Source organism: Rana temporaria, chromosome 3 (assembly GCF_905171775.1).
Source record: "Rana temporaria chromosome 3, aRanTem1.1, whole genome shotgun sequence".
In the NCBI taxonomy this organism is placed as follows: domain Eukaryota; kingdom Metazoa; phylum Chordata; class Amphibia; order Anura; family Ranidae; genus Rana; species Rana temporaria.
Window position 1 is genome coordinate 394,824,401 of NC_053491.1, and position 27,350 is coordinate 394,851,750.

At 42.3% G+C, this 27,350-nt stretch overlaps 1 protein-coding gene across 1 annotated transcript in view; it reads right to left on the reverse strand.

The window, feature by feature from the left end:
• Positions 1–518: 518 nt before the first annotated feature.
• Positions 519–27,350, reverse strand: part of LOC120932957 (tetraspanin-15-like) — a 193,476-nt gene continuing 166,644 nt past the window's right edge. The window contains exons 6-8 of the mRNA XM_040345846.1: positions 22,148–22,201; positions 2,618–2,734; positions 519–932 (exon numbers count right to left, since the gene is read on the reverse strand). Coding sequence (XP_040201780.1) covers positions 723–932; positions 2,618–2,734; positions 22,148–22,201 — 381 coding nt within the window. The 3' untranslated portion in view covers positions 519–722. The remainder of the gene's footprint in view (positions 933–2,617; positions 2,735–22,147; positions 22,202–27,350) is intronic.

Below are 27,350 nucleotides of genomic sequence, written 5' to 3' on the forward strand. Positions count from 1 at the left end.
ACTAAAAACTGAAGGACTTATGAAAAAATGGTTGTGGAACGACTCATTTGAGTTTCCATTATTTCTTATGGGAAAATTTGCTTTGATATACAAGTGCTTTGGATTACAAGCAAGCTTCAGGAACAAAATTATGCTCGCAATCCAAGGTTTTACTGTATTTATTTTGTCTGTGGTCAACCCTCTTGTTTTTTCTGCCCTTTTTAATAGGGTCCTCTAGCTTTGGATAAAAAAAACAGAAACAGATACAAATACAAAAATTTTGGGACAATTTCTGCTTCCTTTGACCCACCTATTCAGTAACACTCTATACTCTGGCCCTGTTTAGAATGAAGCCCCATCTGCCTGCTATCAGGTATCTGGAATTCAGCAATGCTAGTATGAAAACACAGGTCTGGCAAACCAATTATCACCCGTCATTTGAAGGACAATTCTGGAGCAGGTTTAGCTTTCTGTGACTTTTCTAGCTATGAACATCAAAAACTGATCAAATACAGAAATGTAAACATTGTAAACAGGTGTTTGTTGTATGGGAACATCCCATCGCCGTGTTCTTTATTGCACTAGGAATTTTATGTAAACTTCCTAATATTAGCTTTGCCTTCATGTAGGCAGGAATCCATTGCAATATGCTTAGTAGCCCATGGTAAAGGTTATCATTGAGCAGATCTGCGGTTACAGCCTGCCAGCGGGCTTCACATAGAGCGCAGAAGCTGGAATAAGCGCTAAGTTAGTTTTTCATCATCGCTGTCTGCATTGACGGGAATGTAGCCCTCCTCCCTTGGAAAGCAGAGACAGCAGCCTGCTCCGCTCAGGTCCAATTCCTTGAAATTAAAGTCTTTCAATTTCAGAGATCTGAAATCCACCTCATCATAATTACTACAGATGTCCTTGAGTTTCATCCAAAACAGATAGGAAAGACAAAGACCCAGAGCCTGTGGCAGGAAAAAAAGGGAGAAAAAGTAAATGACTGGAATAGATAGAGTTAAAGTGACTAACATGTCTTTTACCTGTATAATCCACAAATGTGGGCTTTTTGAGGCATGTCAGCAGTATAATACACAAAGAAAACATGCCTCAAAAAGCCCACATTTGTGGATTATAAAGGGATGACACAATGCAGGGCTCAGGAGTAAGTAACTCATTGTGCAGGGGTAACGAGTAAGTAATACAGACTCCAGAGAACAGAAGTAGAAAGAGTGCAGGGTTCAGGAGTAAGTAATGCAGAGACAAGGGGTCAGGAGTAACACAGAATTCAAAGGTCAGTCGCATTCAATGCAGAGGTCAGGTTTACCATAGAGTTCAGAGGTCTGTAGTATGTAACACAGAGTGCAGTGGCGAGGAGTAAGTAATGCAGAGGTCACTAATTTGTAATGCAGAGTGCAGGGGTCAGGGGTAAGTAGCACAAAATAGGGGGTCAACAGGGGTCAGAAGTATGTAATGCAGAGATCAGTAGTAACACAAAGTCCTGGGGTCAAAAGTAACACAGAGCTCAGAGGTCAGTAGTATGTGACATACAGTGCAGGGGTTACACCTACATAACACAGTGCAGGGGTCAGGAGTAAGTAATGAAGAGTGCAAGGGTCAGCAGAAAGTAACACAGTTGAAGGGTCAGTAGTATTTAACACAGTTTGCAGTGGTCAGGAGTAATGCAGAATTCAGAGGTTTGTAGTATGTATGCCATAGTTCAAAGGTTGGTAGTAAGTAATGAAAAGTAAAGTGCAGGGGTTCGTATAAAATATCATAGAGTTCAGAGATCAGTAGTAAGTAACGCAGAGTGCAGGGGTCAGTAGTAAGTAGCGCAGAGTGCAGGGGTCAGTAGTAAGTAGCGCAGGGGTCAGTAGTGAGTAACACAGAGTTCAGACATAAGTAACACAGGGAGAGGAGGTCAGTAGCAAGTAATTTAGAGTTCAGTATTTAGTAATACAGGGTGTAGCTGTTAGTAGTGAGTAACGCAGAGTTCAGCAGTAAGTAAAGTATTAAGCACAAATTACCCCTTCCTCTGTAAAAAGTCACTCACCAGACCTCAGATTCAGTGGCTCCTGGTAGAGTGAGAGAGATCCTCCCAGGTCTCTACTTGGTTGTGTTATAACAGTTAAAGCGGAGTTCCACCCATTTAAAAGTCAACAGCTACAAAAAAATGTAGCTGCCAACTATTAATAATTGGACACTTACCTGTCCCATGGTCCATCGATGCAGGCAAACAAAGCCCTGCTCCTCTCCTCCTCCTCTCTGTGGTGCTGGCTTTGTAACTGTGGGCACCCAGCTGTAGCTTAACAGCTGGGCATGCACTGCACATACGTGAGCCGCGCTGCATGCTGTGAATGGCCGGGCAATCTTCTGGGACATGCGATGTGTACCAGGAGATTGCAGGGAGGGAGGGGTGAACTTTCTTCCGGCACCACGGACCCCCGGGAGAAAGTGGGAGCTGGATACCTCTAACAGCAGGGTATCTGCCCCCCCCCCCAAAAAAATTACATGCGTTGCACGCCCACGCAATTGTCATTTAAAGTAACGCAGTGCCGTACCGCAAAAAAGGTCAAGTGGTTAAGGAGTGGCTGGAATTGTATATTGCAGTTTTGATATGAAAAAAATAAGTCAAAATTATCCATTTGGTTACCTGAGGAGCCAGCAGGCCAATAGCTAAGCCAAACGTTACCCAGAAGTTGTCATTTAACCAAAGTCCCACTCCATGTATACATCCTCGCACATGGATGATGTGAGCCACGTCCAGTCTCTGCAAGAAGAACAATAGACATTAACACCTTATTTCATAGACTTCCAATGGTTTTAGAAGTTTGGGGTATTTCTAATGTGCTGGCAATGCTACATAGACATATTTTTATTCATAAATGACCCAATCACTTCTGGACCTCCTCTTTAAATAAGATAACCCACACAAACAAATTATTGGTTCAAAATGGATATGGCCCTTTGTTATTGGTGTAAAATTCTAATACCAAACCATAAATTCTAGCAATTTGTTAAATATTAGAACATGATGTATCCCGAGGATGTCCTAAGAAATATGACAAGGTTTGGCACCAGTGTACGGACTTGGATTCCATGGCAGATGATTAGGAACTGGTGGGCTAGACTAACTCTGCTTTCTGAGCATCTACTTTGATTTAGAGCAAACTGAGGTCTATACCTAAAAAGCATGGGTGTGGGGGGTAATATTTAGAGAGATGTGGTCACTGGACTAGAACCCTCTTTATTAATTTTAAGGGCCTATTCACGATGATCATGTTTCAGTAAGGTCTCAACCTCAGGATCTTCCTGACCTTCATTGACATATTTTGATATACAGGGCAATAATCCGGACAGCTACCTCTAATGCCGCATACACACAATCGGAATTTCCGATGGAAAAAGTCAGACAAACTTTTTCCATCGGATATTCCGATCGTGTGTAGCCCCATAGGAGTTTTTTCATTGGAAATTCAGATGAATTCCATTGGAGTTTAGATATAGAACATGTTCTATAATACCAATAAAAATGATTGAAACAAAGAAGCATGGGTGGTAGTACAGGCTTGGATACTAGTGTAACAGCAATTGTAAACTGTAAGGTCGCGTACACACGGTCGGACCAAACCGATGAAAACGGACTGAAGGACCTTTTCATCGGTCCAAACCGATCGTGTGTGGGCCCCATCGATCAGTTATCCTTCGGTCAAAAATGTATGTGCAACTGCAATGCCGCGTACACACGATGGATGGTTTTTCTGACGGAATTCCACTCAAGCTTGGCTTGCATACACAGGGTCACACAAAAGTCCTCTGAACTTTCATCTGTCAAGAACGCTGTGACATACAACACTATGACAAGCCGAGAGATTGCTTCCGAGCATGCGTCGAAATGTTTCCGAGCATGCATCAGAATTTTGCGCATCAGAATTGCTACAGACGATCGGATTTTACGAATTTTTTTCAGTCTAAAAATTTGAGAACCAGCTCTCAATCTTTTGTTGGCGGAAATTCCGACAGCAAAAGTCCAATGGAGCATACACATGGTCGGAATTTCCATTCAAGAGCTCACATCAGACTTTTGCTGTCGGAATTTCCGATCGTGTGTATGGGCCATTAACCGGGGTATGCCCCAAATGGCTATGTTTTGTACCTTGAAAATATAAAATTTCTAATAGAGAGAATTTTCAAAAATAAAAAATAAATAAATAGAACATGAGATACACTATATAATGACATTAAAGTAATATCACAACCACTATTGCCCCGTCCACTTCCAATCCAGTCTGCATGGCCACAGGTCCTGCTGGCATGACAATGCATGATGAATCACAGATCATTCACTGTTTGATAAAATGTATCGATTGTTCACTTCACTATATGATTTGCTGTTATTTAATATTTAAAGAGACAACAGACTTTTTCTTTATATGGTATAATGCAAGCAAAGTGACTTTATAGCATATCCCTTAGGCTGCATTCACACCTGATGAAATGATATATAAAAAATCCAAGAATCCACCGTCACTGAGATAATAGTTGATTGCTAAATTGCAAACTAGCCAATTCCTCCGTAGGACGGGATACCTGCCCAATTTTAAAGAAGGGGCTATCAGAAAAAATTGTGGATGGGACAAAGAAATGTCCCTGGAAAGCAAATAGCGGAAGGGTCAACCACGGTATTAAATATAAATGAGCTTTATTGATGAAAAAGTACACAAACAATATTGTTTAGGTTCATGCAAGGCAACACTAGGCCCTATTCAGAACAGTGCTCCTCCCTGTAACCAACCATAATTATAAGAACATTCTGAAGTAATGAAAAACGATGTCTTAAAAAACACAAAGCTAAATTTTTCCTGACAAAGTACACGAAACGCGTCGATGTAGCTGACGCAAGGCACAGCCCAGAGGTCCATCATGTCCCCCTACCCAGGAATGTAAGGTTCTCCCTTATGGCCAAAACATCCAAGTGTGGCACATGAATAAGTCTACTTCTGCAACAACCAAAGTAGCGTTGCGTTCCAGGCGTCTGATGGGACACCTGACCAGTCATCTGACCAAACATCTTCAGGAAGCTTCCCCGGGTGTACATACAGGAGATTCGAATAGCCTACGGACATTACCATGCAGGTGTGTTGTATGTATTTGTAGTCCTCTGTGGGGTTGATTTGCTAAAACTGGGGAATGCTAAATCTGATGCAGCTCTGCTTAGAAACCAATCAGCTTCCAGTTTTTTTTTTCAAAGCTTAATTGAACAAGCTGAAGTTAGAAGTTGATTGGCGACCATGTACAGCTGCACCAAATTTTGCACTTTCAGTAAATCAACCCCCAGTATTTCTTGTATTATTCTCTTACAATTGTAAGTAGTCTGTTGCAGCATTTTTATTCAGTAAAAGCACATGAATATATTACAGGGTTTCTGTTTTCTTGCTTTACTGCAAAGTAGCTAAAAAGATACAAACAAAACAGCCCCCCTGACTATAAAAACAAAATATAGTTGGCAACTTTAAGTGTAAATCATAGCAGCCATTACAACTTCAACTGTCATTCTTTGTCTCCATTATCTTGTTGGTTAACCGCTTGCTGACCGCCGCACGACTATTTACGTTGACAGAATGGCATGGGCAGGCAGATTGGCGTACAGGTACGTCCCTTTAAATCTGCTGCCCAACGGGCGGGGGTGCGCGCCTGCGCCCGCCACATGCCTCGTGAGTGCAGCCGCGATTCCGGTCAGCAAGGGCAGAACAAGGCATTCCCCTATTCTGCCTAGTGACACTGTCACGGATGACCTTCCCCGTGATCGGGAACAGTCATCAGTGACGTGTCACGTGTAGCCACGCCCCTAACAGTAACAATCACTTCCTAGGGAACACTTAACCCCTGCAGTGACACCTAGTGGTTAACACCTTCACTGCCAGTGTCATTTTTACAGTAATCAGTGTATTTTTATAGCACTGATCGCTGTAAAAATGACAATGGTCTCAAAAGTGGCCGATGTGTCTGCCATAATGTCGTGGTCCCGATAAAAATTGCTGATCGCCACCATAACTAGTAAAAACAAAATTATTAATAAAAATGCCATAAAACAGTCCCCTATTTTGTAGACGCTATAACTTTTGCGCAAACCAATCAATAAACGCTTATTGCGTTTTTTTTCACCAAAAATATGTAGAAGAATACGTATCGGCCTAAACTGTGGAAAAAAAAAAAAGTTGTTTTATATATTTTTTGGGGATATTTATTATAGCAAAAAGTAAAAAATATAGATTTTTTTTCAAAATTGACACTTTTTTTGTCTATAGCGCAAAAAAAAAAAAAAATCGCAGAGGTGATGAATACCACCAAAAGAGAGCTCTATTTGTGGGGAAAAACGACGCATTGCCGAATCGTAAAAAGTGGCCCGGTCTTGACCACCAAAATGGTCCGGGGCCGAAGCAGTTAATTTAGGAAACCATTTCACCCCCACTCATCTTGAGATTCATATAGGAGCTGCAATGTTTGAATGAGAAAGCATGCCGTTTCAAACTATAATGACAGACAGAATGCTTTATCTCCAAAAAAAAAAAAAAGCCAAGCTATAAAATATTCCAAGAAATCCATCAATTTAAATTCCCATGATTTTATGCCTTAGCAGTACAGTAGTAATGTACTTGATGCATTATATTATTAAGCACACATTTGCTGCAAGTAATTACAAGAGTAGAACTTGCCTTGATTTAAATCACAACAGATATATAAAAAAAAAATGATGGGCACAGTTTGAAAAGAGACGCAAACTAAACATTAAACAAAATGAATTATTGATTTTACAGTAAGAGCAGGATCTGTCTCCCAGATATTCCATACATTCATACACAATACAATGATCTGCACACAATATACATTGTGGAAACACTCAAATCTCTTCCGTCGCACAGTCCCTGCTCATCTGTGACTATTACATCTCTATATTGAAGAAGTAAATTGCTTTAATCAGCATGGTGTGACTGGTATGAATTAGCATAAGTGCACTATTCAGAGCCTCCCAGATGGCTGAGTGACCATGAAACAAGCACTGATTGAGAGCCACCATGTCAACACTTGTTGCTAATAACCCTTTGATTGCTAGTATAGCTAGCTTTCCCTGCTGTGCGCTTCCGTTTCACAAAAAAAAATATTTTCTGAAAAGGCAACAAAGCTCTGTTGCCAAAACTGCTCTAAATGAAATGCATATAGGGTTAAAGTACTGTATTTATTGGCGTATAACACTCACTTTTTTACCCTGAAAATAGGAGGGTAAACTGTGCCTGCGTGTTATACGCAGGGGGCTGTGGAAAGTTTATTTCCTGAAATTTCCCTCTTAAAGTTAGGGTCCGTGTTATACACCTGTGCGTGTTATACGCCGATAAATACGGTAAACCCTATATAGATAACATTTAGTTTGTTAAAGCATTGTGTATCATTACATGTTTGGATTTTCTCATAACAGCAATGAGCAATGGCACAACTGTTTATAGTCTCCAAATGCATATGTAACAGGGTTGTGTTGTCACTAGAGGTGCACCAAATAACATTTTTGGTGCCGAAACCTAAAGCGACAGTTTTGAAAAAAAAAAGAATATATTTTATACATATAAAAAGAAATGTACTTCTGTGCTACTAATATAAAGTAAGTATAATATATTAAATCTAGGAGGTTGCTGCTTAAAGGGTCATTAAAGGAAAACATTTTTTTGCTGAAATGACGGTTTACAGGGTATAGAGACATAAAAGTTAACCGATTCCTTTTAAAAATGATTAAAAATAGATTAAATTCAATCATATAATGTGCCTCTAGTTTCACTTTCGGTTTTAAACTGGTTTCATGTTTCTGTGAAGTAAAGAGACCCACAGAACAAAAACAAACAAATCCAGGGCAGTGTTTTGTTTTTAAAATGAATCTGATTGGTTCTGAGGAGTTTTAGACACAGTAATGACAGCTTAGACCACAGTGAAAAGCTCCCAGTACTGTGGTTATAAGGAGTCAGACAACCAGGAAGTGTGGAGATCACAGCAGAATTACAGCTACTTCAAATCAAAAACGAACAATAAGGACATGAAACCAGTACTGCAGTAAGGTAAAGGAAGCTATTTAGCTAAAAAAAAATCCTTTAGTGATCCTTTAACATGTTCTTAGCAGATCAGAGTAAAAAGACAAATATGTGAAGCGCTCCCTCTTTTCCATAAAAAAAAAAAAAAAAAAAAACTTTGTAAAGTAAATAAAAAATAAATAAAATAAAATAGTGACCCCCTAGTGGGAGTATTGCATATAAAACCAAAAATATATTATATGTCACAATGAAAGTGATATGTGCAACAAGTGACCTCTAGTGGGTACAAAAATTATAACACATATATCAAATAACATTAATATGTACAACCAGTGACCTCTAGTGGTTACAAAAATTATAACACATATAAATATATATCAGCCAAAGTCCATTAATATCTTCTGTGACCCAATGCTGCCCACACACAATCCAATGGTGAATAATAACAAATGAGTGACTTAACACCACATGGACCCTCCACAAGTCACAATATGCACTCACCTCCCAGAGCGGCCCCCAATTGGACCAAGTAGCACCCCCCCCCCCTTTGGGTCTCAATCCAGGATGTTTAGGCTCCCAATAGTAAACTCCTGCAAGTATAATTTCTCATATAGGATGGCAACATAAGGGTAAAAAAGGAACTAGCATAGTGTAATACTGTAAAACGAAATTTGTTTAAAACACAAGCAACTATTCCACTCACATTTAGGAATGCACTATCCCTGGTGTATATAGGTGATGAACTTGAAAATATACAGAGCCATCCCTGGGATCACAAAGTCCTCGGCCCTGCTGCCCTCATGGGTGGGTGATCGTGTACTTCCTACAAACGATGCAATGTTGTTTGTATACCCTTTGATAAAGTCGCATGTGAGCGAAGAAACGCGTTAGCGCGGGGCTTGTGACGTCATCGCATAGTTTGTAGGAAGTACACAATGCTGCCATCCTATATGAAAGATCACGCTTGCAGGAGTTTACTATTGGGAGCTTAAAGATCCTGGATTGATTCCCTCTGGCTGGTATGGATCGGCTCTGACTGGTTTCCTGGGTAATCCCAGGTCCCCTTCTCCTTCTCCCTCTTCCCCCTACCCCAATTTCCCTTATTCTCCCCCTCTCCTTCTTATTTCTCTCTGTTTTCCTTCTCTTACCAGGGCTCTTAGCCCTTTTTGATGGCCAACAGATGTCCAAGACGATCCTAATGCAGAGTTAAAAGGGGTTGTAAAGGTAAAAGTTTTTTTACCTTAATGCATCCTACCTCACCCCTCGAAAGTCCCGGGCGCGTTCTCGTCATCCTGTTCGGTTCCCAGCCTGGCCGTTGATTGGCTAGGCTGGGCAGATTAATAGCAGCGCAGCCATTGGCTGGCGCTGCTGTCAGTCACAGCGGATGACGCGGCGCGCCGGGGCCGAGTGATAGTCGGCGGCTATGGCCGCCGCTGTATCACGGGAGTGCGCTCGCAAAAGCTTTCCACCATGCGAGGGAGCTCGCATGAAGGTGGAAAGCTTTTGCGAGGAGGAGCAGAGACAGCCGCAGAGGGACCCCAGAAGACACGGATCGGGGCCACTCTGTGCAAAACGAACTGCACAGCGGAGGTAAGTATGACATGTTTGTTATTTTTAAACAAAAAAAATCTTGCCTTTAGTGTTCCTTTAATGCAGTTTTGTCCTGGTTATTCTGGCACTTATGGGGGTTACCCCAAATTATATATATTGTACTCAGGATTTCTGTGACCATTTAAATAGGAGGCTGCCCTCCTCTGTTTATGTTGCATTTTCTTTTTTTCTTGTTTTTGTCTCTTATTCATCAGTTCTAGCCCCTGTGTGGGCAATCTAGGCGCGTTAGACATTGTTGTATGTTTAACACTACTTCTGCAATAAAAACCTATTGAACCAGAAAGATCCTAGATTGAGACCCCAAAGGAGAAGGTGCTACTTGGTCCAATAGGGGGCTGCTCTGGGAGGTGAGCATCTAGTGTGATTGGTGGAGGGTCCACGTGGTGTTAAGTCACTCATTTGTTATCATTCAACGTTTGATTGTGTGTGGACAGCATTGGTTCACGGAAAATATCACTGGATTAATTGGCTTTGCCTGATATATATGTGTTATCATTTTTGTAACCACTATAGGTCACTGGTTGTACATATTAATGTTATTTGATATACGTGTTATCATTTTTGTACCTACTAAAGATCACTGGTTGCACATATCACTTTCACTGTGACATATATATTTTTGGTGTCATATGCAATACTCCCACTAGGGGTCAATATTTTATTTTATTTATTTTTTATTTACATCACAATTTTTTTGGGGAAAAGAGGGAGCGCTTCACATATTTTTCTTCTTTATATTTTATACATAATTGTATTATATTTGACTTTATAATTAACCACTTCAGCCCCGGAAAGGATTTACCCCCTTAATGACCAGGCCATTTTTTGTAATACGGCACTGCGTTACTTTAACTGACAATTGCGCTGTCTTGCGACGTTGTACCAAAACAAAATCGATGTCCTTTTTTACCCATAGAGCTTTCTTTTGGTGGTATTTAATCACCTCTGTGGTTTTTATTTTTTTGTGCTATAAACATAATATATATATATTTATTTATTCTATTTATGTCTTCACACTGGTCCCTTGTGCTTCTGTTGTGATGTTAAAAATCTTGCTTGCTGCACCACACCAAAATCGCATCTCCCCTTGCATTAAAAAACGGCAGGAACGCATTAATAAACACAGCCGCGTCACGTTTTTGATGCGTTTTTTGAGTCACATGACCTATGAAAAACACACCATAAGCACAGTAAAATTGTGGTAAAATTGCAGCAAAATTGAGGCAAAATCAGGTGCATTATATTATCAGCACCATTATTGCCACATTTTTCGGTGACTGAAATTTCAGTGCATCTCTAGTTGTTACCCTATAACAGAAAGCACCTGAATAAGGACCTTTGTGGCAGGATCACCAGTAACTTGTGGCAGGTTCAGCCTACTCCTAAGAGGACATCACGGATGATGAAACGCGTTGAGTGGGCCTAGTACAGATGACATCACACACGTTGATCCGACACTTGCGGCTTTGCTTTTCCATGACCTGATTCTGAGTCTGCTCGGATCTATTTTGTTTTTGCATGAATACAAGTCATTTTAAGGTACTTCTTATAACTTTTAAATAAAATAACAGATTTCAATGGGTTTCACTATGTTTGTTTGTTCTTTTATTCCTTACTTTATTTGAAGTCATTATCGAGTAGCCATTGCTTGCCTTTGATGCCGGTTTTCCATGGGTTACCACATGAACTTATGTCCATTATAATTTTTGGTCCACATCATCTGGTAAGAGGCATATGCCATTTGTTGGTGCTTGGTGGTGGAACTCATCAATCAATTCCAGTTACACCCTTTCATCCTTTGGACTTTCCACTTTTTTTTTCACATATTGGACGGGCTTTTATATACACAGTACCTGCACATGTTTCATCATTTCTCATTATGCATATATGAATTTGCATAATTTACGTGTAACTATATGAATCTGTCTAATTCTTAGAAGAATACTTTAAATATATCTTTTTGCACATTGCATTTTGCACTTTGGATTTATTTGTCTAGTTCATGTGTGAATATATGAACTTGCATAATCTTTGGAAAGATTATGGTTATATGTGCTTTGCACATTGCACTTTGTATTTTTTGGTGTTTTATTCCGAGTGGATGGTTTAGCGCTGCTTTCTTTTTTTATTTTCATTATTTCAAAAAAGATTTAAAAAGATAAAAAATTTATTTTGAAATTACAATAGCATATAAAAGCTTATATGAAATTGTATTGATTGAGTCTAGATCTACAATAAAAGGAAGTGCAGAAACTTCAAAAAAACAAAACACACATACTCACCTAGATGGCTGCAGCATTGATCTGAGCTGCAGCTGTTCCCTGCTGGCTCTACACCGAGAATTGAGCAATCAAATGCAGCTGAACGCTCAGTTCTCGGGTTCGCTTCGAGTGGTGACCATCAGTCCAGTGCTCACTGGGGTGGGGCATCTAAGCGGCTGAGCCAGCTGCTGTTAAGACATCTGGGTGGATCCCTACATTATGGTGACTTCCCATTTAATGCAACCCTATTCTCTCATAGATTAAAAAAAAGTTAGGCATATAGTTAGGACTAGTATCCTTAATAAAAACTGTCCTACTGCATTCTCTGCAGTATCTTCTGGCTTTTTTTGTTTAATTTAGAAACTCTTCATGCCATTACTGATAAGTAAAATTTACTATTTTAATTTATCTAACAGAACAAGATGCAAAATGATAACTATTTAATAGAGCTTTAACCAAGCAGTAAGTGCCTAAAAACATGATGAGTTGCAAAAACAGATAAAATATTTTTTATTCTATTTTTTTCAACAACAAAGCAGGTGATTTTACCACAAACTTTGGATTTCCTAAAGGGGAAGTTTACCCATAACAACTTGATAAAAAAATCATGTTCTTAAGCAAGAAACATACATTCCACATTAATAATTATGCTACCAAAATTAAAGCGGTTGTAAACCGCATAAACATTTTTTTTTTTCAAACCTGCAAGGAAAAAGGCATAATCAGCTAGTATGTACCGCATACTGGCTGATTATGAAATACTTACCTCAGAACGAGGTGAAGAACACTTACCTGGTCCACGCCGAGCGAGATGTCATCTCGCTCCGGCGTGTCTTCCGGGTATCGCCGCTCCAGCGCTGTGATTGGCTGGAGCTGCGTTGACATCACTCCCGCACGTGGGAGATTTAAATTCGGCAAGGTCCGGCGGCTGCCGGTCCTTTCGCTGTGGATTCCCCCCTGCGCATGCGCCGCTGCAATCAGCGGCACATTGCGAGGGGAATATCTCCTAAACCGTACAGGTTTAGGAGATATTCTTTATACCTACAGGTAAGCCTTATTATAGGCTTACCTGTAGGTAAAAGTGAAAAAAGTGGGTTTACAACCACTTTAACCACTTTCATACAGGGCACTTATACACCTTCCTGGCCAGACCAGTTTTCAGCGCTGTTGCACTTTGAATGACACCAGGGATGCCAATTGCGCGGTTATGCTACACTGTACCCAAACTAAATTTTTATCATTTTGTTCCCAAAAATAGAGCTTTCTTTTGATGGTATTTGATCACCTCTGGGATTTTTATTTTCTGCAAAAAAAATAAAAAAATTACCGAAAATGAGGTGGCACTGATGAGGTGGCATTGATGGGCACTGATATGCGGCACTGATGGGCACTGATAGGTTGCACTGACAGGTCGCACGGATGGGCACTGATAGGCGGCATTGATGGGCACAGATAGGTGACACAGATGGACACTGATAGGCGACACGGATTGGGCACTGATAGGCGACACGGATGGGCACTGATAGGCGGCATGGATGGGCACTGATAGGTGGCATGGATGGGCACTGATAGGTGGCACGGATGGGCATAGATGGGCACTGATAGGTGGCACTAATGTACTGAAATGTGTTGTACTAATGGATGCCAATCAGTGCCAAACAATAATGCCTGCTAATCAGTGATGCCCATGGTGTACTAATGGTGTAACGGTCAGGGGTTAACACCATTTACGATATTCCATTCCACCAACCCATGACAGCTTATCCGACACTCCAACAATCCAGCAGACACGATCCATTGAATTTCCCCCAGAAACGAGACACACACAGCTATGTCTCTGGTTCCAAAACGAATGAACACTTTAATGGTAAACTCTCAGGTTTTTATACAGTTAGAAGCCAAATATGGACAATGACTCAACTCCACCCACAACATGACACAATGGGTGCTCAATACACATTCCGTTAGATAATGTCATTCAGATGAGCTAATTATTCATCATTACCCAGACGTTCTGACTCTGCGATAAGTTATTCTCACCTGCTACATAAAACACATTCCTTTAGTAAACATAATTGACATGCTAATGCACTACACCTGAAAGGTCAGACATCTGACCTTTCAGATGCCAACACATATCTATCATCAATAGAACTTTCACACAATACAGGGTTAGTTAGCATAGCACAATGAAAGGAGGAGCCAGTCTTAATTAACACAATAGACAATAGAATGCAAACACAGCAAGCTTTTATCACTACAGCCAGGTAGACTTAATTAGCACCTCAACAGTCTATGTGTCCCCACATGAATGAATACTGTCCTATTGACCTGTTGGGGTCAGAATAAACCACTTGTAATATTTCAAGATATCCTGCAATACATGAATTATCATTATTGTCCCATCTCATGTAATTCATGATATCATTTCTCAGTCATCCTATGCCCCTATTGGACATAGGATGACCCTAGACCCAAGAGTCATTAGTGAAGCTGGCAAAGGAGTACCGCGCATCCTTCAAAAGTCTCTGGGTATCAGCCGTGATTGGACACGGCTGATCATGTGGTAAAGAGTCTCCGTCAGAGACTCTTTACCTAGATTGGTGTTGCGGGGTGTCAGACTGACAACCTGCAACAACGATCGCCGTGATGCGCTCCCCCGGGGGGGCGCAGTGGCTCAATATCCCGAGGACGCCATATGACGTCCAGTCAGGATATTGAAACCACTTTGCCGCCGTCATTTTGCTATATGGCGGGCAGCAAGTGGTTAATGTGTGCTGTAAAAAAAAAAAAAATTCTCCCGATTTCTCATAACCAGATGGAGGGGATATGTCAGATAAGCTGAAGAGAAGAACAAGGGCACATGAGCAGCACTAGAAAGGCAAGTGACTATTCTGTGCCCTTGAATAAGAGGAGGAACAGGGCACATGAGCAGCACAGTAAATAAAGTGACTGCTTTGCGCTCATGAGGGTGGATAGCATCATTGGCCAATTTGTATGAAGTTTTGTAAGAAAAAAATGTTCCTATAGATTTTAGATCTGGTATAGCCCTGGCCGCTACCGTTCAATGCAGGCCAATTACCGCTTGATTTAAAAGACAAAACAGTATTTTTATGGTAATTAAATCCAGATACATTCGCTCTTCCTTACTGCTCAGGGAATTCACTGAAGACAATAAGGACAGCAGCTACTGCATTAACGCTGAAAGTCAGTGCTATGAGCATATACATTCAAGGAGGAATTGAAAGGCCGAGGGCAAAGGCCCACACTAGTATTGTCTGTGGTCTTTGTAAACCCTTGATTTGTTTTGAAGACGTCACGTATGACGAAATATGTAGGGCGGTGCTACGCGCTGGCGTTATTACGCCCCACATGACCCCGGTACACGGGTGTTTGATATTTTTAAGCTTGACGGCTGTTTTAGATGTATTATGCAGCTCTTTTTAAGCATTAAAGGATATTTTTTAAACAATACTACACTATTGGAGTTCCTTATCCCTTTGCACTTGTGGCTCTTGGTCAGAGTGTGCATCCCCAAATTGAAGTTTCTGTTTGTTCCCTCATTGAGTATCACAGAGGATTTCTGGCTAAACCAGGAGGATTGCGGTGACACGGAAGACCTACTAGTCCCTGCAGAGGGCTAAATCTGCTGGCGTTCACGACCATGCTCTTTAGGGGGTCCACCAGTTTGGGTAAAGGTTCCCACATACAGAGTGGGATTTTTCTTCAGATTAAGAACCTCTCTCCCTTCTCCTCTTTCCTGGTGAAGGTGGATAGAATGTTGGAACTTACTACCTCAACGGACTTACCATCATCATCATCATTTTTTTCCACAATCATTTTCCCTTTTTTGATATATGGACTTAATTGTGTGTTTTATCACTTATTAATTTTCTTTCACTACATATGTCACTTACTATTTGTGATTTTTCATTGTTACGAGCACAACTTAAGTTTATATAATAAAAATAACAAACATGCCCATACTTACCTGCTCTGTGCAATACTTTTGCACAGAGCAGCCTCGATCCTCCTCTTCTGGGGACCCCCGCCAGTGCTCCAAGCCACTCCTCTCTATCAGTGCCCCAACGGAAAGCTGCTGCGTCCATTGACACAGACAGCAGAACTCGGCCCCACTCCCTGCATCACAGATTTTGATTGACAGCAGCGGGAGCCAATGGCTCCTGCTACTATCAATGTGTCCAATGAGGAGAGCGTCAGTGGCTGAAGGTGAAAACCTTAAGACTTTACAACCACTTAAAGCAGCTGATCTTTTCCCAATTACTGATTTAATATCTCATCGTGTGTACTATGTTTCTTTGTAGAAGTGGCCATCTTGTTGCTTACAGCATAGTCAGACATCAAATCTCACTCCAAAAGTCCAGAGACCGGCAGTCCTAGATCGCACACTGCAAATATACAGCTAAGAGGCTGTAGGTATAAGAGCGCCTAGGCAAACACACTTACAGGAATTACATTGCTATATTTCTAGAGGAATTCCAGACAAAGGGTATATTTTTCAGGGGACTGTTTGGATACACTAAATATTTCTCGATTTTTCCTAAAGCACTGAAAATCTTAGCTTTCTTCAGTTCAGTTCCTCTTTAAGCATTGTGCAATTCACAGTGAATGCATCACCAAGCCCCTCTATGCTTGGAGGACTCAGTGTGGGCTTCAGGAATTGTGCTAGAAGGCTCATTTTGACACCTATGAATAACACTTCTATGAAAAAGGCAGAAATAGGGCGATGATGAACACCACATGATAGTACAAAGAGAAAGGTTTTCCAAATAAATAAGAATATCCTGTTTATGGGCTGTCATGCGTTGCCACATAAGGCTGACCCCTTTTTCCTTTCTCACAGTTTACCCAACTGACATATGCACATCATTTGCCTAATTTGCCAAGGTGACACCAGGAATGTCAGTGCTAATTATCTAATCCTTTATTAGATTCTGATTGCTTGTAAGAGAACAATATTCTATTAATGTCTTCACCTACGTCATCACATGGGATCACATGCATCTACTTCATCATTAGTACCAGAACACAGATTACATTTATTTTATTTCTAATTTTTTATTTATTTTCTTTCCTGACTAGGGATATTTTCACTTTGGCCCTGTGCAACAACTGCTATTTGACAGTTAAGAGTAGAGGGAGGATAATTTTATCATAATAAGTTTTTATACAACACTTTGTCAAGTGATCATTGTCAAATGACAGTGACCAACAACTGGATTGTGACCATTCCTATTCCTGGGTTCAAGAAAATATGTATTTACTGAAAGACAGTTATCTTCTATCATTAATCTATGCCTTGATACATTAAGGCCCCTTTCACACTACTGCGACTTCAAAGTAGCACGCTTTTGCCGAGATACGTGGCCACAATTTTGCTGCAATTTCAGGGAATGCCTGCGTAACTGGCATCAAAGTCAAACCAAAGAAGTGCAAAGACTACTTTGAAATCAGAACAACAATTTGAAGTTTTGAAGTGTTAAGTTTTAGATTTGTTTACCACTTGTTTAGATTAAACTTTAGTCAACACCATAAATACAGCTATTCAAATACAGCAAGGTAATGCCCCTTGTCAGTAAACATGCTTTTAATATTTACTTACCCCATGAATGAACACAGAAATGCTCTACAAATGCTGTCTTCATTCAAAATGGAAGGCCTAGTAAACATCAGTCATGTTTTGTCATGTCTCCTGTTTGTAAATGAATACACAGTGCTCTATACCTATTCCTGTGTTCATTACATTTTGCACGACTGAAGAAGAAAAGAAGATAGAGGACTTTGAAACATCAGGGGTCTGTTTAGATCCCTGATCTTGTCCCAAAGTTTCCTGACAATACTGTAAAAAAATACAAAATAACAAAATTAGGCAATTGCAACATGTTTGCACACTGTAATGCCTGCATTATTCACCTCCAGATTTTTGCATTAGCTGCTTACAGTTTTGTGTACCAACATATTTATTAACTAAAGACAATTTTTATTTCAGATTTAGTAGGCATTTTGGATGTTTCCCTGTGTTTGTTTCTGCTAATACTGATTTTAGTGTGTTTATAGCAAAAAAAAAATTTTGTCTGTCGTCCATGGACGGACACAGCCTCTTCAAGTCTTGACAAGTGGGTTATGTTCCCTGTTTACAGGAGAGGACTAGGCAGAAACATGTAAAAATATTCATATACATGTTATTTAAACAGAGTTAAACAGCCCTGTCCAGGGGGCGGTTCCTCCAGACATAACACACCTCCCTGCAGCATGCAGCCTCAGTTTGTAACAAGCAGTACAAACCTAAAAGGAGGGGTGGGGGCTGTGTCCATCCATGGACGACAGAAAAAAGGATTTTACGGTGAGTACAAAAAATCCTATTATCGTCCATGGACGGACACAACCTCTTCAAGTCTCGACAAGTGGGACGTCCCCAAGCAGTGTCAAAAAACGGGGGGTGGGAACAGTATCAGTAAAAACACACAACTTCACCCCAAACAGGCAGAGCTCCTCAACGTAGGAGATGCAACTTTAAACAGCCGCCTGCAAAACCTTGCGGCCAAATGAAGCATCAGAAGATGCACTCACATCAACCTTGTAAAATTTGGAAAAAGTGTGAACAGACGACCAAGTCGCCACTTTACACACCTGTGAGACAGACGCTTGATGTCGGAAAGCCCAGGAAGCACCAATTGCCCTGGTCGAATGTGCCGTGACCGGAAAGGGGGGCGCCCGCCCCTAAGAGCATAGGCCTGTATGACGGTCTGTCTGATCCACCGAAAAATGGTGGCTGACGAGACCGCCAGGCCCTTTTGTGGACCGGATACCGACAAAAAAGTGAGTCAGACCTCTGAAACGGAGCCGTAGCTGACAGGTACACCCGAAGAGCATGTACCACGTCTAAGGAATGAAGTGCAACCTCCTTTGCATGCGCCGGCCGAGGACACAAGGATGGAAGTACAATGTCCTCGTTAAGGTGAAAAGACAAAACCACCTTCGGAAGAAAGGAAGGTCGCGGGCGCAACACCGCCTTATCATTATGGAGGACCAAGTATGGCGACTTGCAGGACAAGGCCGCCAACTCAGAAACCCTTCTGACAGAAGTAATGGCCACCTTCTGAGAAAGCGTCAAGAGAGGAATCTCTCTGATGTCCTCGAAGGAAGGTTTCTGAAGAACCAAGAGCACCAGATTCAAATCCCATGGGGGAAGAGGTGGTCTAAGAGGGGGAAGTATATGACGAACCCCCTGCACAAAGGTACCCACCAGAGAATGGGCCGCCAAAGGCCGCTGAAAGAACACAGCCAAGGCTGAAATCTGATGCTTAATGGTGCTTAAGGCAAGCTTCTGATCCACACCACGCTGTAAAAACAGCAGAATCCTGGACACCGAATACGTCCGTGGACACTAACCCATCTCTTCGCACATAGAGATGTAGGTCTTCCAATTGCGATGGTAAATCTTCCTAGAAGAAGACTTCCGTGCCCTCAACATAGTTGGAATGACCGAGTCGGAAAGACCTCGGTCCCGTAGAACCTGGCTTTCAATAGCCATGCCGTTAAAGCCAGCTACTGTAAAGCAAGATGGAGTATGGGACCTTGAGACAGAAGGTCCTCCCGCATTGGCAGTCGCCAAGGCGCATCCGCCACTAGGCGCACGAGATCGCGTACCAAGGACGCCGGGGCCAATCTGGGGCAATTAGAATCATTGGGATCCCCTCAGCCTCCACTCTGCGAAGCAGCCGAGGAAGCAACTTCAATGGGGGAAAGGCATAAATTGGATGATACTGATCCCACGGGGCTACCAACGCTTCTGACGCGTTCGCCCTGAGATCCCTGGACACGAACCTTGACACCTTACAGTTGAGACGAGAGGCCAGTAGATGCACATCCGGTGTTCCCCACCTCCTGCAAAGGAGTTGAAACACCTCCGAATGCAATGACCATTCATCCGGCATCTGGCGACTCAGGTAGTCTGCCTGCCAGTTCTCCACGCCTGGAATGTAGATGGCCGACAGAGCCGGCACGCTTCTTTCCGCCCACCTTAGGATGTGAGCGACCTCGGACGCTACAGCCGAGCTTCGAATTCCCCCCTGAACTCTGACAAGTGCCTTATCATGCCCCGACCCAGTTAAAGTGTCTTCCTCACAAGGAAGGTCCTGGTCCACATCTTCAGATAAAACAGAACCAGTTACCTGAGCTGCATCAGGTCTTGGTCTGAATCTGAGCATTCCCCAGGGGATAGCGGAGGGAGGGGGCGCTTTTTACCCCCCTTACGTCCGCACGCCGCTTCCACCCTGGCAACAAATGTTTCCAGGACTGCCGACAAAGTGTCTATAGTAACCGCAGGTGCAGAAGCACCAGCTGCCACCTCTGTCATGTTTGGGGAAGAAGGACCAGATACTGACTCTCCATTAAGGAAAAAAAACTCACAGGGCCCAGTTCAGACCTGAACAAAAAAAAAACACCCTCCTACTGCGCTGACCAGGGGGGTTACCCAGGGGACTCACCACCACCGGAGGAGACTGCTCAGCGCCGCTGCCCATCTTCAGCACACAGCTGTATGTGAGAAGAGAAAGCCGTGAGGTAAGCTGTGAGGTGCTGTATCGTGAGGAGAACGGCGCCGCAGGAATCAGCACTAGAGGACGAGGGCTCAGGCAAGATGGCCGCCAAGCGCAGCATATGGAGCCTGACGCGGCCACAGAAAAATGGCTGACCGTAATAGTATGCTGTACCATAGCACGGCTACAACAAAATGGTCGCCAATAGGATTTTCAATAGAAACTGAAAATCACCCAAAAAATTTCGACAGCCCCGCCAACATGGCGGCAAAACGCAGCAATTTAAAAAGTGAAAGCATAAAGAGGCTACACAGCTCCAAAACTCTTCTAGAAAAAAAAGACCCCCAGCATTAAAACAAAACATAGGCCAGACACACAGTCCCCTCAGCAAGGTGCCCCTCCACCCTGACAGTAGTATGTAATACAGCAGAGGGAAAAAGGGAGCAGGGAAGGGAGGATACCCAAACCCTGTGAATGCTCAGCCGTACCACTCCACCTAAGAGGGAGGGACTGTACTTACTCATCCACGCGAGGTCACACTGATAAGAAAAATACAAATATTGAGACACATTACACTATTGATCGAAACGCGTGAACATAAGCACGCTTTGAGCCACGATTTTATTGATGCTCATTTTTTTCAACATATTAGTCATAGACTGTCATGGACTGTATTTGAATATGTTTGTTTAGTGCTGCACATGCAGTTTCATATTGCACAGTAGGGATAGGCTTCGTATTCGAGTCAAACTCATGTTCGACTCGAACATCGTATGTTCGATCGTTCGTCGAATTACGAATGTTTTAGGCCGTTCGCGCCAAATTCGAGTTGCGTTTCACGGCCCATAATTCACTGCGGCATCGCAGTGCATTGCTGGCTGATGATTGGCCAAGCATGCACTATGACCCGCATGCTTGGCCAATCACAGCTTGCAAAAAATGGAGAGCCATAATTGGCCAAAGCCAGGGTGGCTTCAATGGGAGCGGCAAATGCGCCCAGCGTAAATATGCGCCCACGATACGCCGGCGTAGGAAAGTTACGTTGGTCGGATGAAGCCTATTTTTTAGGCGTATCTAGTTTTGTGGGCACTGCGCACAGATACGACGGCGCATATTTGCACTTACGCAGCGTATCTCGAGATACGGCGGCGTAAGTGCTTTGTGAATCCGGGCCATTGATTGCACAGCTGTGTCTTGGGTTTTTGAGTCCTGACCTGACGTGACTCAGAGCCCCACCCCACAGACAGGAAGTCTGTGCCTGGGAGTCAGGGGACTCCTGTCCCTCTGAGAGGAGTCAGAGGCTGTATGCATGTCTGCAGGAGGCACATGTCATTAATGGTTGAGCAGCAAGACGCTTACCAGGAGAAAGCTAGGTTTGAGCTTATCTCTAGGAAACTGTTTGTTCTGAGGAACAGAATTTAGGCTTAGGTTAAAGGCCTGAAATAGCCGGATGGCAAGTTTGGAAATACTGTTGTGTTTGTGAACTTTTGTGCTTTTAAATAAAAGTGGGCTACCAGGCCCTTAAAAACTAGTTCTGGACTGGCGTACTCACTGGAAAACGCACCTACCACGAGAGTTAACAACCCCCAACTTTACACAAGCCACTAAATGGTATGACATTCACATCATTTTAGCTTTTTTTATCTACATATGGGACAAAAAAGGGTTGCCTTACCTCTTTATCAAGTGTCTGATATCCACACAATGTGTTCTTCACCCCACCAGAATCCTGAAAGCAAAATTAGACAGGTTAATTAATTTCATAGTGTCACCATAGCGCACCAACTCTGAGTCCGAGAACAGGGGACTGAAACATTAACATTTTATTAATAAACTGCTAACACTTTAGAAAGCAATGCCCAAAATGTATTTCAGTCACACAAATAATGAAAAATGCCAAAGAAAACAATATAGTAAATGTTCAGTAAACTTAATTCAAAGGCATTTAACTGCCAAATGTCTCAAGGAACTGCTGACAAGCTAACATGATTTTCCAATTATTTGACTGCTGAGAACCCATGCATATTATATTACACAGTACAGGATGCTTACACAGGGCTTAGAAAACAAATAATTAAGATCAAGTATAAGGGAAGAAAGGGCAAAACCATAAATCTGTGAAATGTCCCAATCACATAACAAGCACCAAAACCTTATTTCCAGCTAAGTAAAGTCACTGACCAATCAGAATCCATCTGGTTTGTCTTGGAAGTACGGATAGAGAAGAACGGAGGGCCGCTGGAGTGGCTTTAGCGGTGCTGACAGCTTAGCAAACCCGAAGGTAAGTACAGCGTGGACCTGGGGGTGAGGAGGGTGACAACTATGGTGTCTTGCATTCACATGTAACAACGAGGAACATGCTGACAGGGTGAAAGAGCTCATCAGTCTGTTGCTCCTTCACTGTCCAATCATAGGCTGGGCATAGGGGACTAAGCTGTATTGTGCGACTACTGCAGAGAAAAGTCTGGTCATCTGGCTATGCTGTGTGGCAGGAAAGTGTGTGCCGGTGTCATTTTATCTTTACAAGAAGACCTTGATAAAATATAGGGGTGGACAACTATATGGCAGATGAGATTTAATATTGAAACATGTAAAATTATGCACTTGGGGGCTAAAACATGTATGTAATAGGGGGAGATCCTTAGGGAAGATCGAGGATAAAAAAGGATCTGGGGTCATTGTAGACCACATACTCAGCAAAAGCATGCAATACCAAGCTGCAGTTAGCAAGGGTAGCAGACTGCTATCATGAATTAAAGTTATTGTAAACCTGATAAAAAAAAACCTGCAAGACAAAGGCATAATGAGCTAGTATGCATAGCATACTAACTCATTATGAATTACTTACCTAAGATCGAAGCCCCCGCAGAGGTCCTCATCCCCCCCTCTGGCGGCGACATCTTTCCCGGGGGTTACTTCCGGGCATCGTGGCTCCAACGCTGGAATTGGCCAGAGCCACAATGACGTCACTCCCGCACATGCGCACAGGAGCTGCCGGTAACGGCACACAGACTGAAGCAACGGCATATATGTGCCCCAGTGTGCATGTACCAATGACACCGGAACATGCAGGGGACAGGGGATATCTCCTAAAGCGTGCAGGTTTAGGAAATATCCTGGGTAGCTACAGGTAAGCCTTAAAGCGGAGGTTCACCCTAAAAATAAGTATATACCATTCCATCCAGCATACTGCCAACATGTACAGTATGCTTGTTTTTTTTTTGCTGTACATACCGCCGTATAGCTATTTTCCCCACCGGCTTCCGGGTAGAGCCGACTCGCAGTTCGGCTTCTTTCGGAAACTGGTGACGCGCATTATGCGCCGGAGGGAAGCTTTTGTCATCACGTCAATCACTTAGTCTCTGAATAGGAACGCCCACTCCCGTGGGATCCACTACCCGGAAGCCGGTGGGGAAAATAGCTATACGGCGGTATGTACAGCGGAAAAAAACCCAAAAAACAGCATACTGTACATGTCGGCAGTATGCTGGATGGAATGGTATATACTTGTTTTTAGGGTGAACCTCCGCTTTAATATAGGCTTACTTGTAGCATAAAGTGGTTATAAAGGGTTTACAACCACTTTAAAAAAAAGTATTTACACAATATATAAAACTAAAATTCTCCGACTGTACATAACTCTGGTTTAGCCTTATCTTGAGTATGTATTTGGATGACTGCAAAAATCAAACTTATGCTCTCTGAAGTCTGAACAAAGGTGACTGAAAGGGTGATATGATCGCATTATACAAATCTATCAATGGTGACTGTAGTATTGGGAACAACTTGTTTAGTCTAAGATCTCTTAAGAAGACACGTGGCCACACAATTAAGCTGGACAAGAAGCAGTTTAACCTTAAACTGCTCATAGGGTTCTTTACTGTTAGAGTGGAAAAGAGGCGAAACTTCCTTCTACAGTTAGTGGCATCAGCTGAAAGCATAGATAACTTAAAAAAACTGTTATGCCTCGTACACACGACCAGTTATCCCGTCTGGAAAACTGCCATGACAGCTTTTGGCCAGGAAAACTGGTCGTGTGTATGCTCCAAGGCAGTTTTCCCGACAGGAAAACCTCTGGGAATCCCGGCGGGAAAAATTAGAACATGTACTCTTTTTTTCCTGCCGCGATTCCCGGCGGTCTTTTTCCCGGCAGTTTTCCTATGGGAAACACTTCGGTGGAGCATACACACGGCCGTGTTTCCCGGCCAAAGCTCTCATGGCAGTTTTCCTGCCAGGAAAACTGGCCATGTGTAAGGGGAAAAATCTGCCGAGCCAATTCTCGGCTTTCCCCTCGGGTCTCCTGGCGGTAAAAAGTCCGCCGGGAAACCCGATCGTGTGTACGAGGCATTAGATGTGTTTCTAAATTAACATAATCTGCAAGGATATGTTAATTCATAGCGATGCTCGCACACACACACACAAATGTTGAACCGGATGTACCTGTGTCTTTATTTAACCTTACTTACCATGTAACTAAGAACGTATGTAAATATCTGCACTAAAAATAATAATAAAAAAAGGTTTAGACTTGAATAGACAGAAATACAAATTATTTGTTACTTAAGACAGCTCCCATAAGTATCTGAACTGTGTATATAGCGGCTTGTCTTGAATTCAACTCTAAATACAAGAAGCATGTGCATTCTTACTGTAATCTTGGTGTGCTTTGTGTATTTCTTTCAGATCTGTATAGTAATCCAGTGTGAGACTTTGCCTCTGTGCGGCAACTTCCTGTAATAAAGACCGGTCACTGCTGTCCTCTCGCCTTGTGCAGGGTGACTGGTCTTGTCTGCGCCCCTCCTGTTTTCAGCAGGCAGCCTGTAGTGGGTGGGGTCTCTTGGGTCCCTCCCACAGCTCTGCTGTCGGTACAGCACAGACGTGATGATGTCACTGCTATTTTTACAAGGTAATACCTGGGTTTAGAAAGGCATTTGATGCACAGAATTTGGATTTTTATCCCCTGTGGCTATTGAGAAATATTTTCAATTATTTTTTTTGAGTTCAGCTTGAATGCATTACAGGATCTTGCTATATCTTCAGTCGTGACTGTGTTAATTAATTGAAGCTACTGATCAGTTGTTCATGTAGCTGAATAAAATAGAATAATAAAGGCCTTTTTTGTCATTGTAAAAAATAGGACATACTACAAAACTGTCAACTGATTACAGCAATTGGTCATATGTTCAAGTGAAATATAACCAAAGACTACGATCTGTCAGATTCTTTAGGCCTTTCTGCTGTCTGCTGATCCTGGTACTGAAGACCTATTCTTCTGTCTTATTATTTCTCATATGAAGAAAAACACCAATTTTTTTTTTTTAATTCTACATAATTGCTCCTGATGAAAGAACTTGTTTTCTTTTTATGAAGAGAACATAAAGTAAAATAATAACCTCATGGCCTGACCTATCATATCGTTGCCCCAGTCCAGGGATGACAAGGAGTCCAAGCGTTGATGAGGAGGCTTTGCTCAGCGTTGCTGACAGGATACAAAAGATCAAACACTATGTTGGGAGATTCTATAACAATTGCGTGTTTCTCTGGCTTTCTTTGCCTTTCGGTAACTTATTTCTTCACTTCAAAGTGCCGGTCCTGGCTACATTCCGACAGGCTTACATTATTGTCTACCTGATCAGATTGACATAAAAAAATAATACAGGTGAAGTTCAATCTATGGGAGTGAGGTCGTAATAGAAAAGAAAAAAGTCAAAACTTTAATACAAAAAGAAAAAAAGAAATATTTTTAATCAAGATGGAATTACAGATGAAAAGACTGCTCTCATATGAACTGTGACTGGGCCAATGAGGGACAATAAGGATCAATCAGCTATAGGCTCACGTATGAAGAAACTACCTTTAGATCCATCTGCTGTAAAAAAGTAGAAACTTTTTTTAAGCATTTATTTTCTTTTAAAGGAGAACTCTGCATTTGTTAAAAATGAATATAACCTATATCATTTCTATGTAGGCTATTATGCAAATACATTAGCCGGCTCACTGATGGGGAGCATGGTCACTGGCAGCCATCTTATGTGTTATAATGCACTGTTTTTTACTGTGTTTCTTATGCCGCGTACAGACGATCGATACGTCCGATGGTAAGGACAAGGATCCTACTTTGATCCGAATTCAATGATATTCAATGGGCTGAAGTAGGATCAAAGTCGGACCAAAGTAGTACAGGAAGCATTTTCAAAGTCGGATCGACATGTGTCGGACCAGTTAAGACAGCTCTCATAGGGAAACATTGATTTTCACATGTCATGCGACATGAGCTCCCAATGTCGGAGCGTTTGTTAGACCAGTGTGAACCCGGCCTCAATAGTCATCGGGAGAAAGCATTATTAACAAGCTTGTTTTGCCGATCATCACTGATGTGAGGCTAAATGGTTTGGTAAGTAAAGCCTAGTGCATACAGGCTGAATGTCGGCCGGCATCGGCCAGTTTCTATTGATGCCGGTCGACATTCAGCCGATGCGTATGGCAGCCGGTCCAACGAAAGCCTGTCAGAAAGTTTATGACTGAAAAAAGGTCTACCAACCAGCTCCGGAACTTACAAAGCCATCCACAACTCAGCCCCCAGCTACATCACTAACCTAGTCTCAAAATACTAACCTACTCATTGCCTTCGTTCCTCCCAAGACCTCTAGCTCGCTTTTCACCTCCTCCCATGCGGGCCCCCAGGACTTTTCCTCAGCCTCACCCATCTTCTGGAACTTGCTACCCCAATCTGTCTGGCTATCTTCTACTATATCCACTTTTAGGCGAATCCTGAAAACACTTCTCTTTAGGGCCAGTTCACACCAGATGCAGTTCTGTGTGCTTTTTTTCTGCACAAGATGCATGCACAGTGTTTTCCATGTATTCCAATGGCTCTA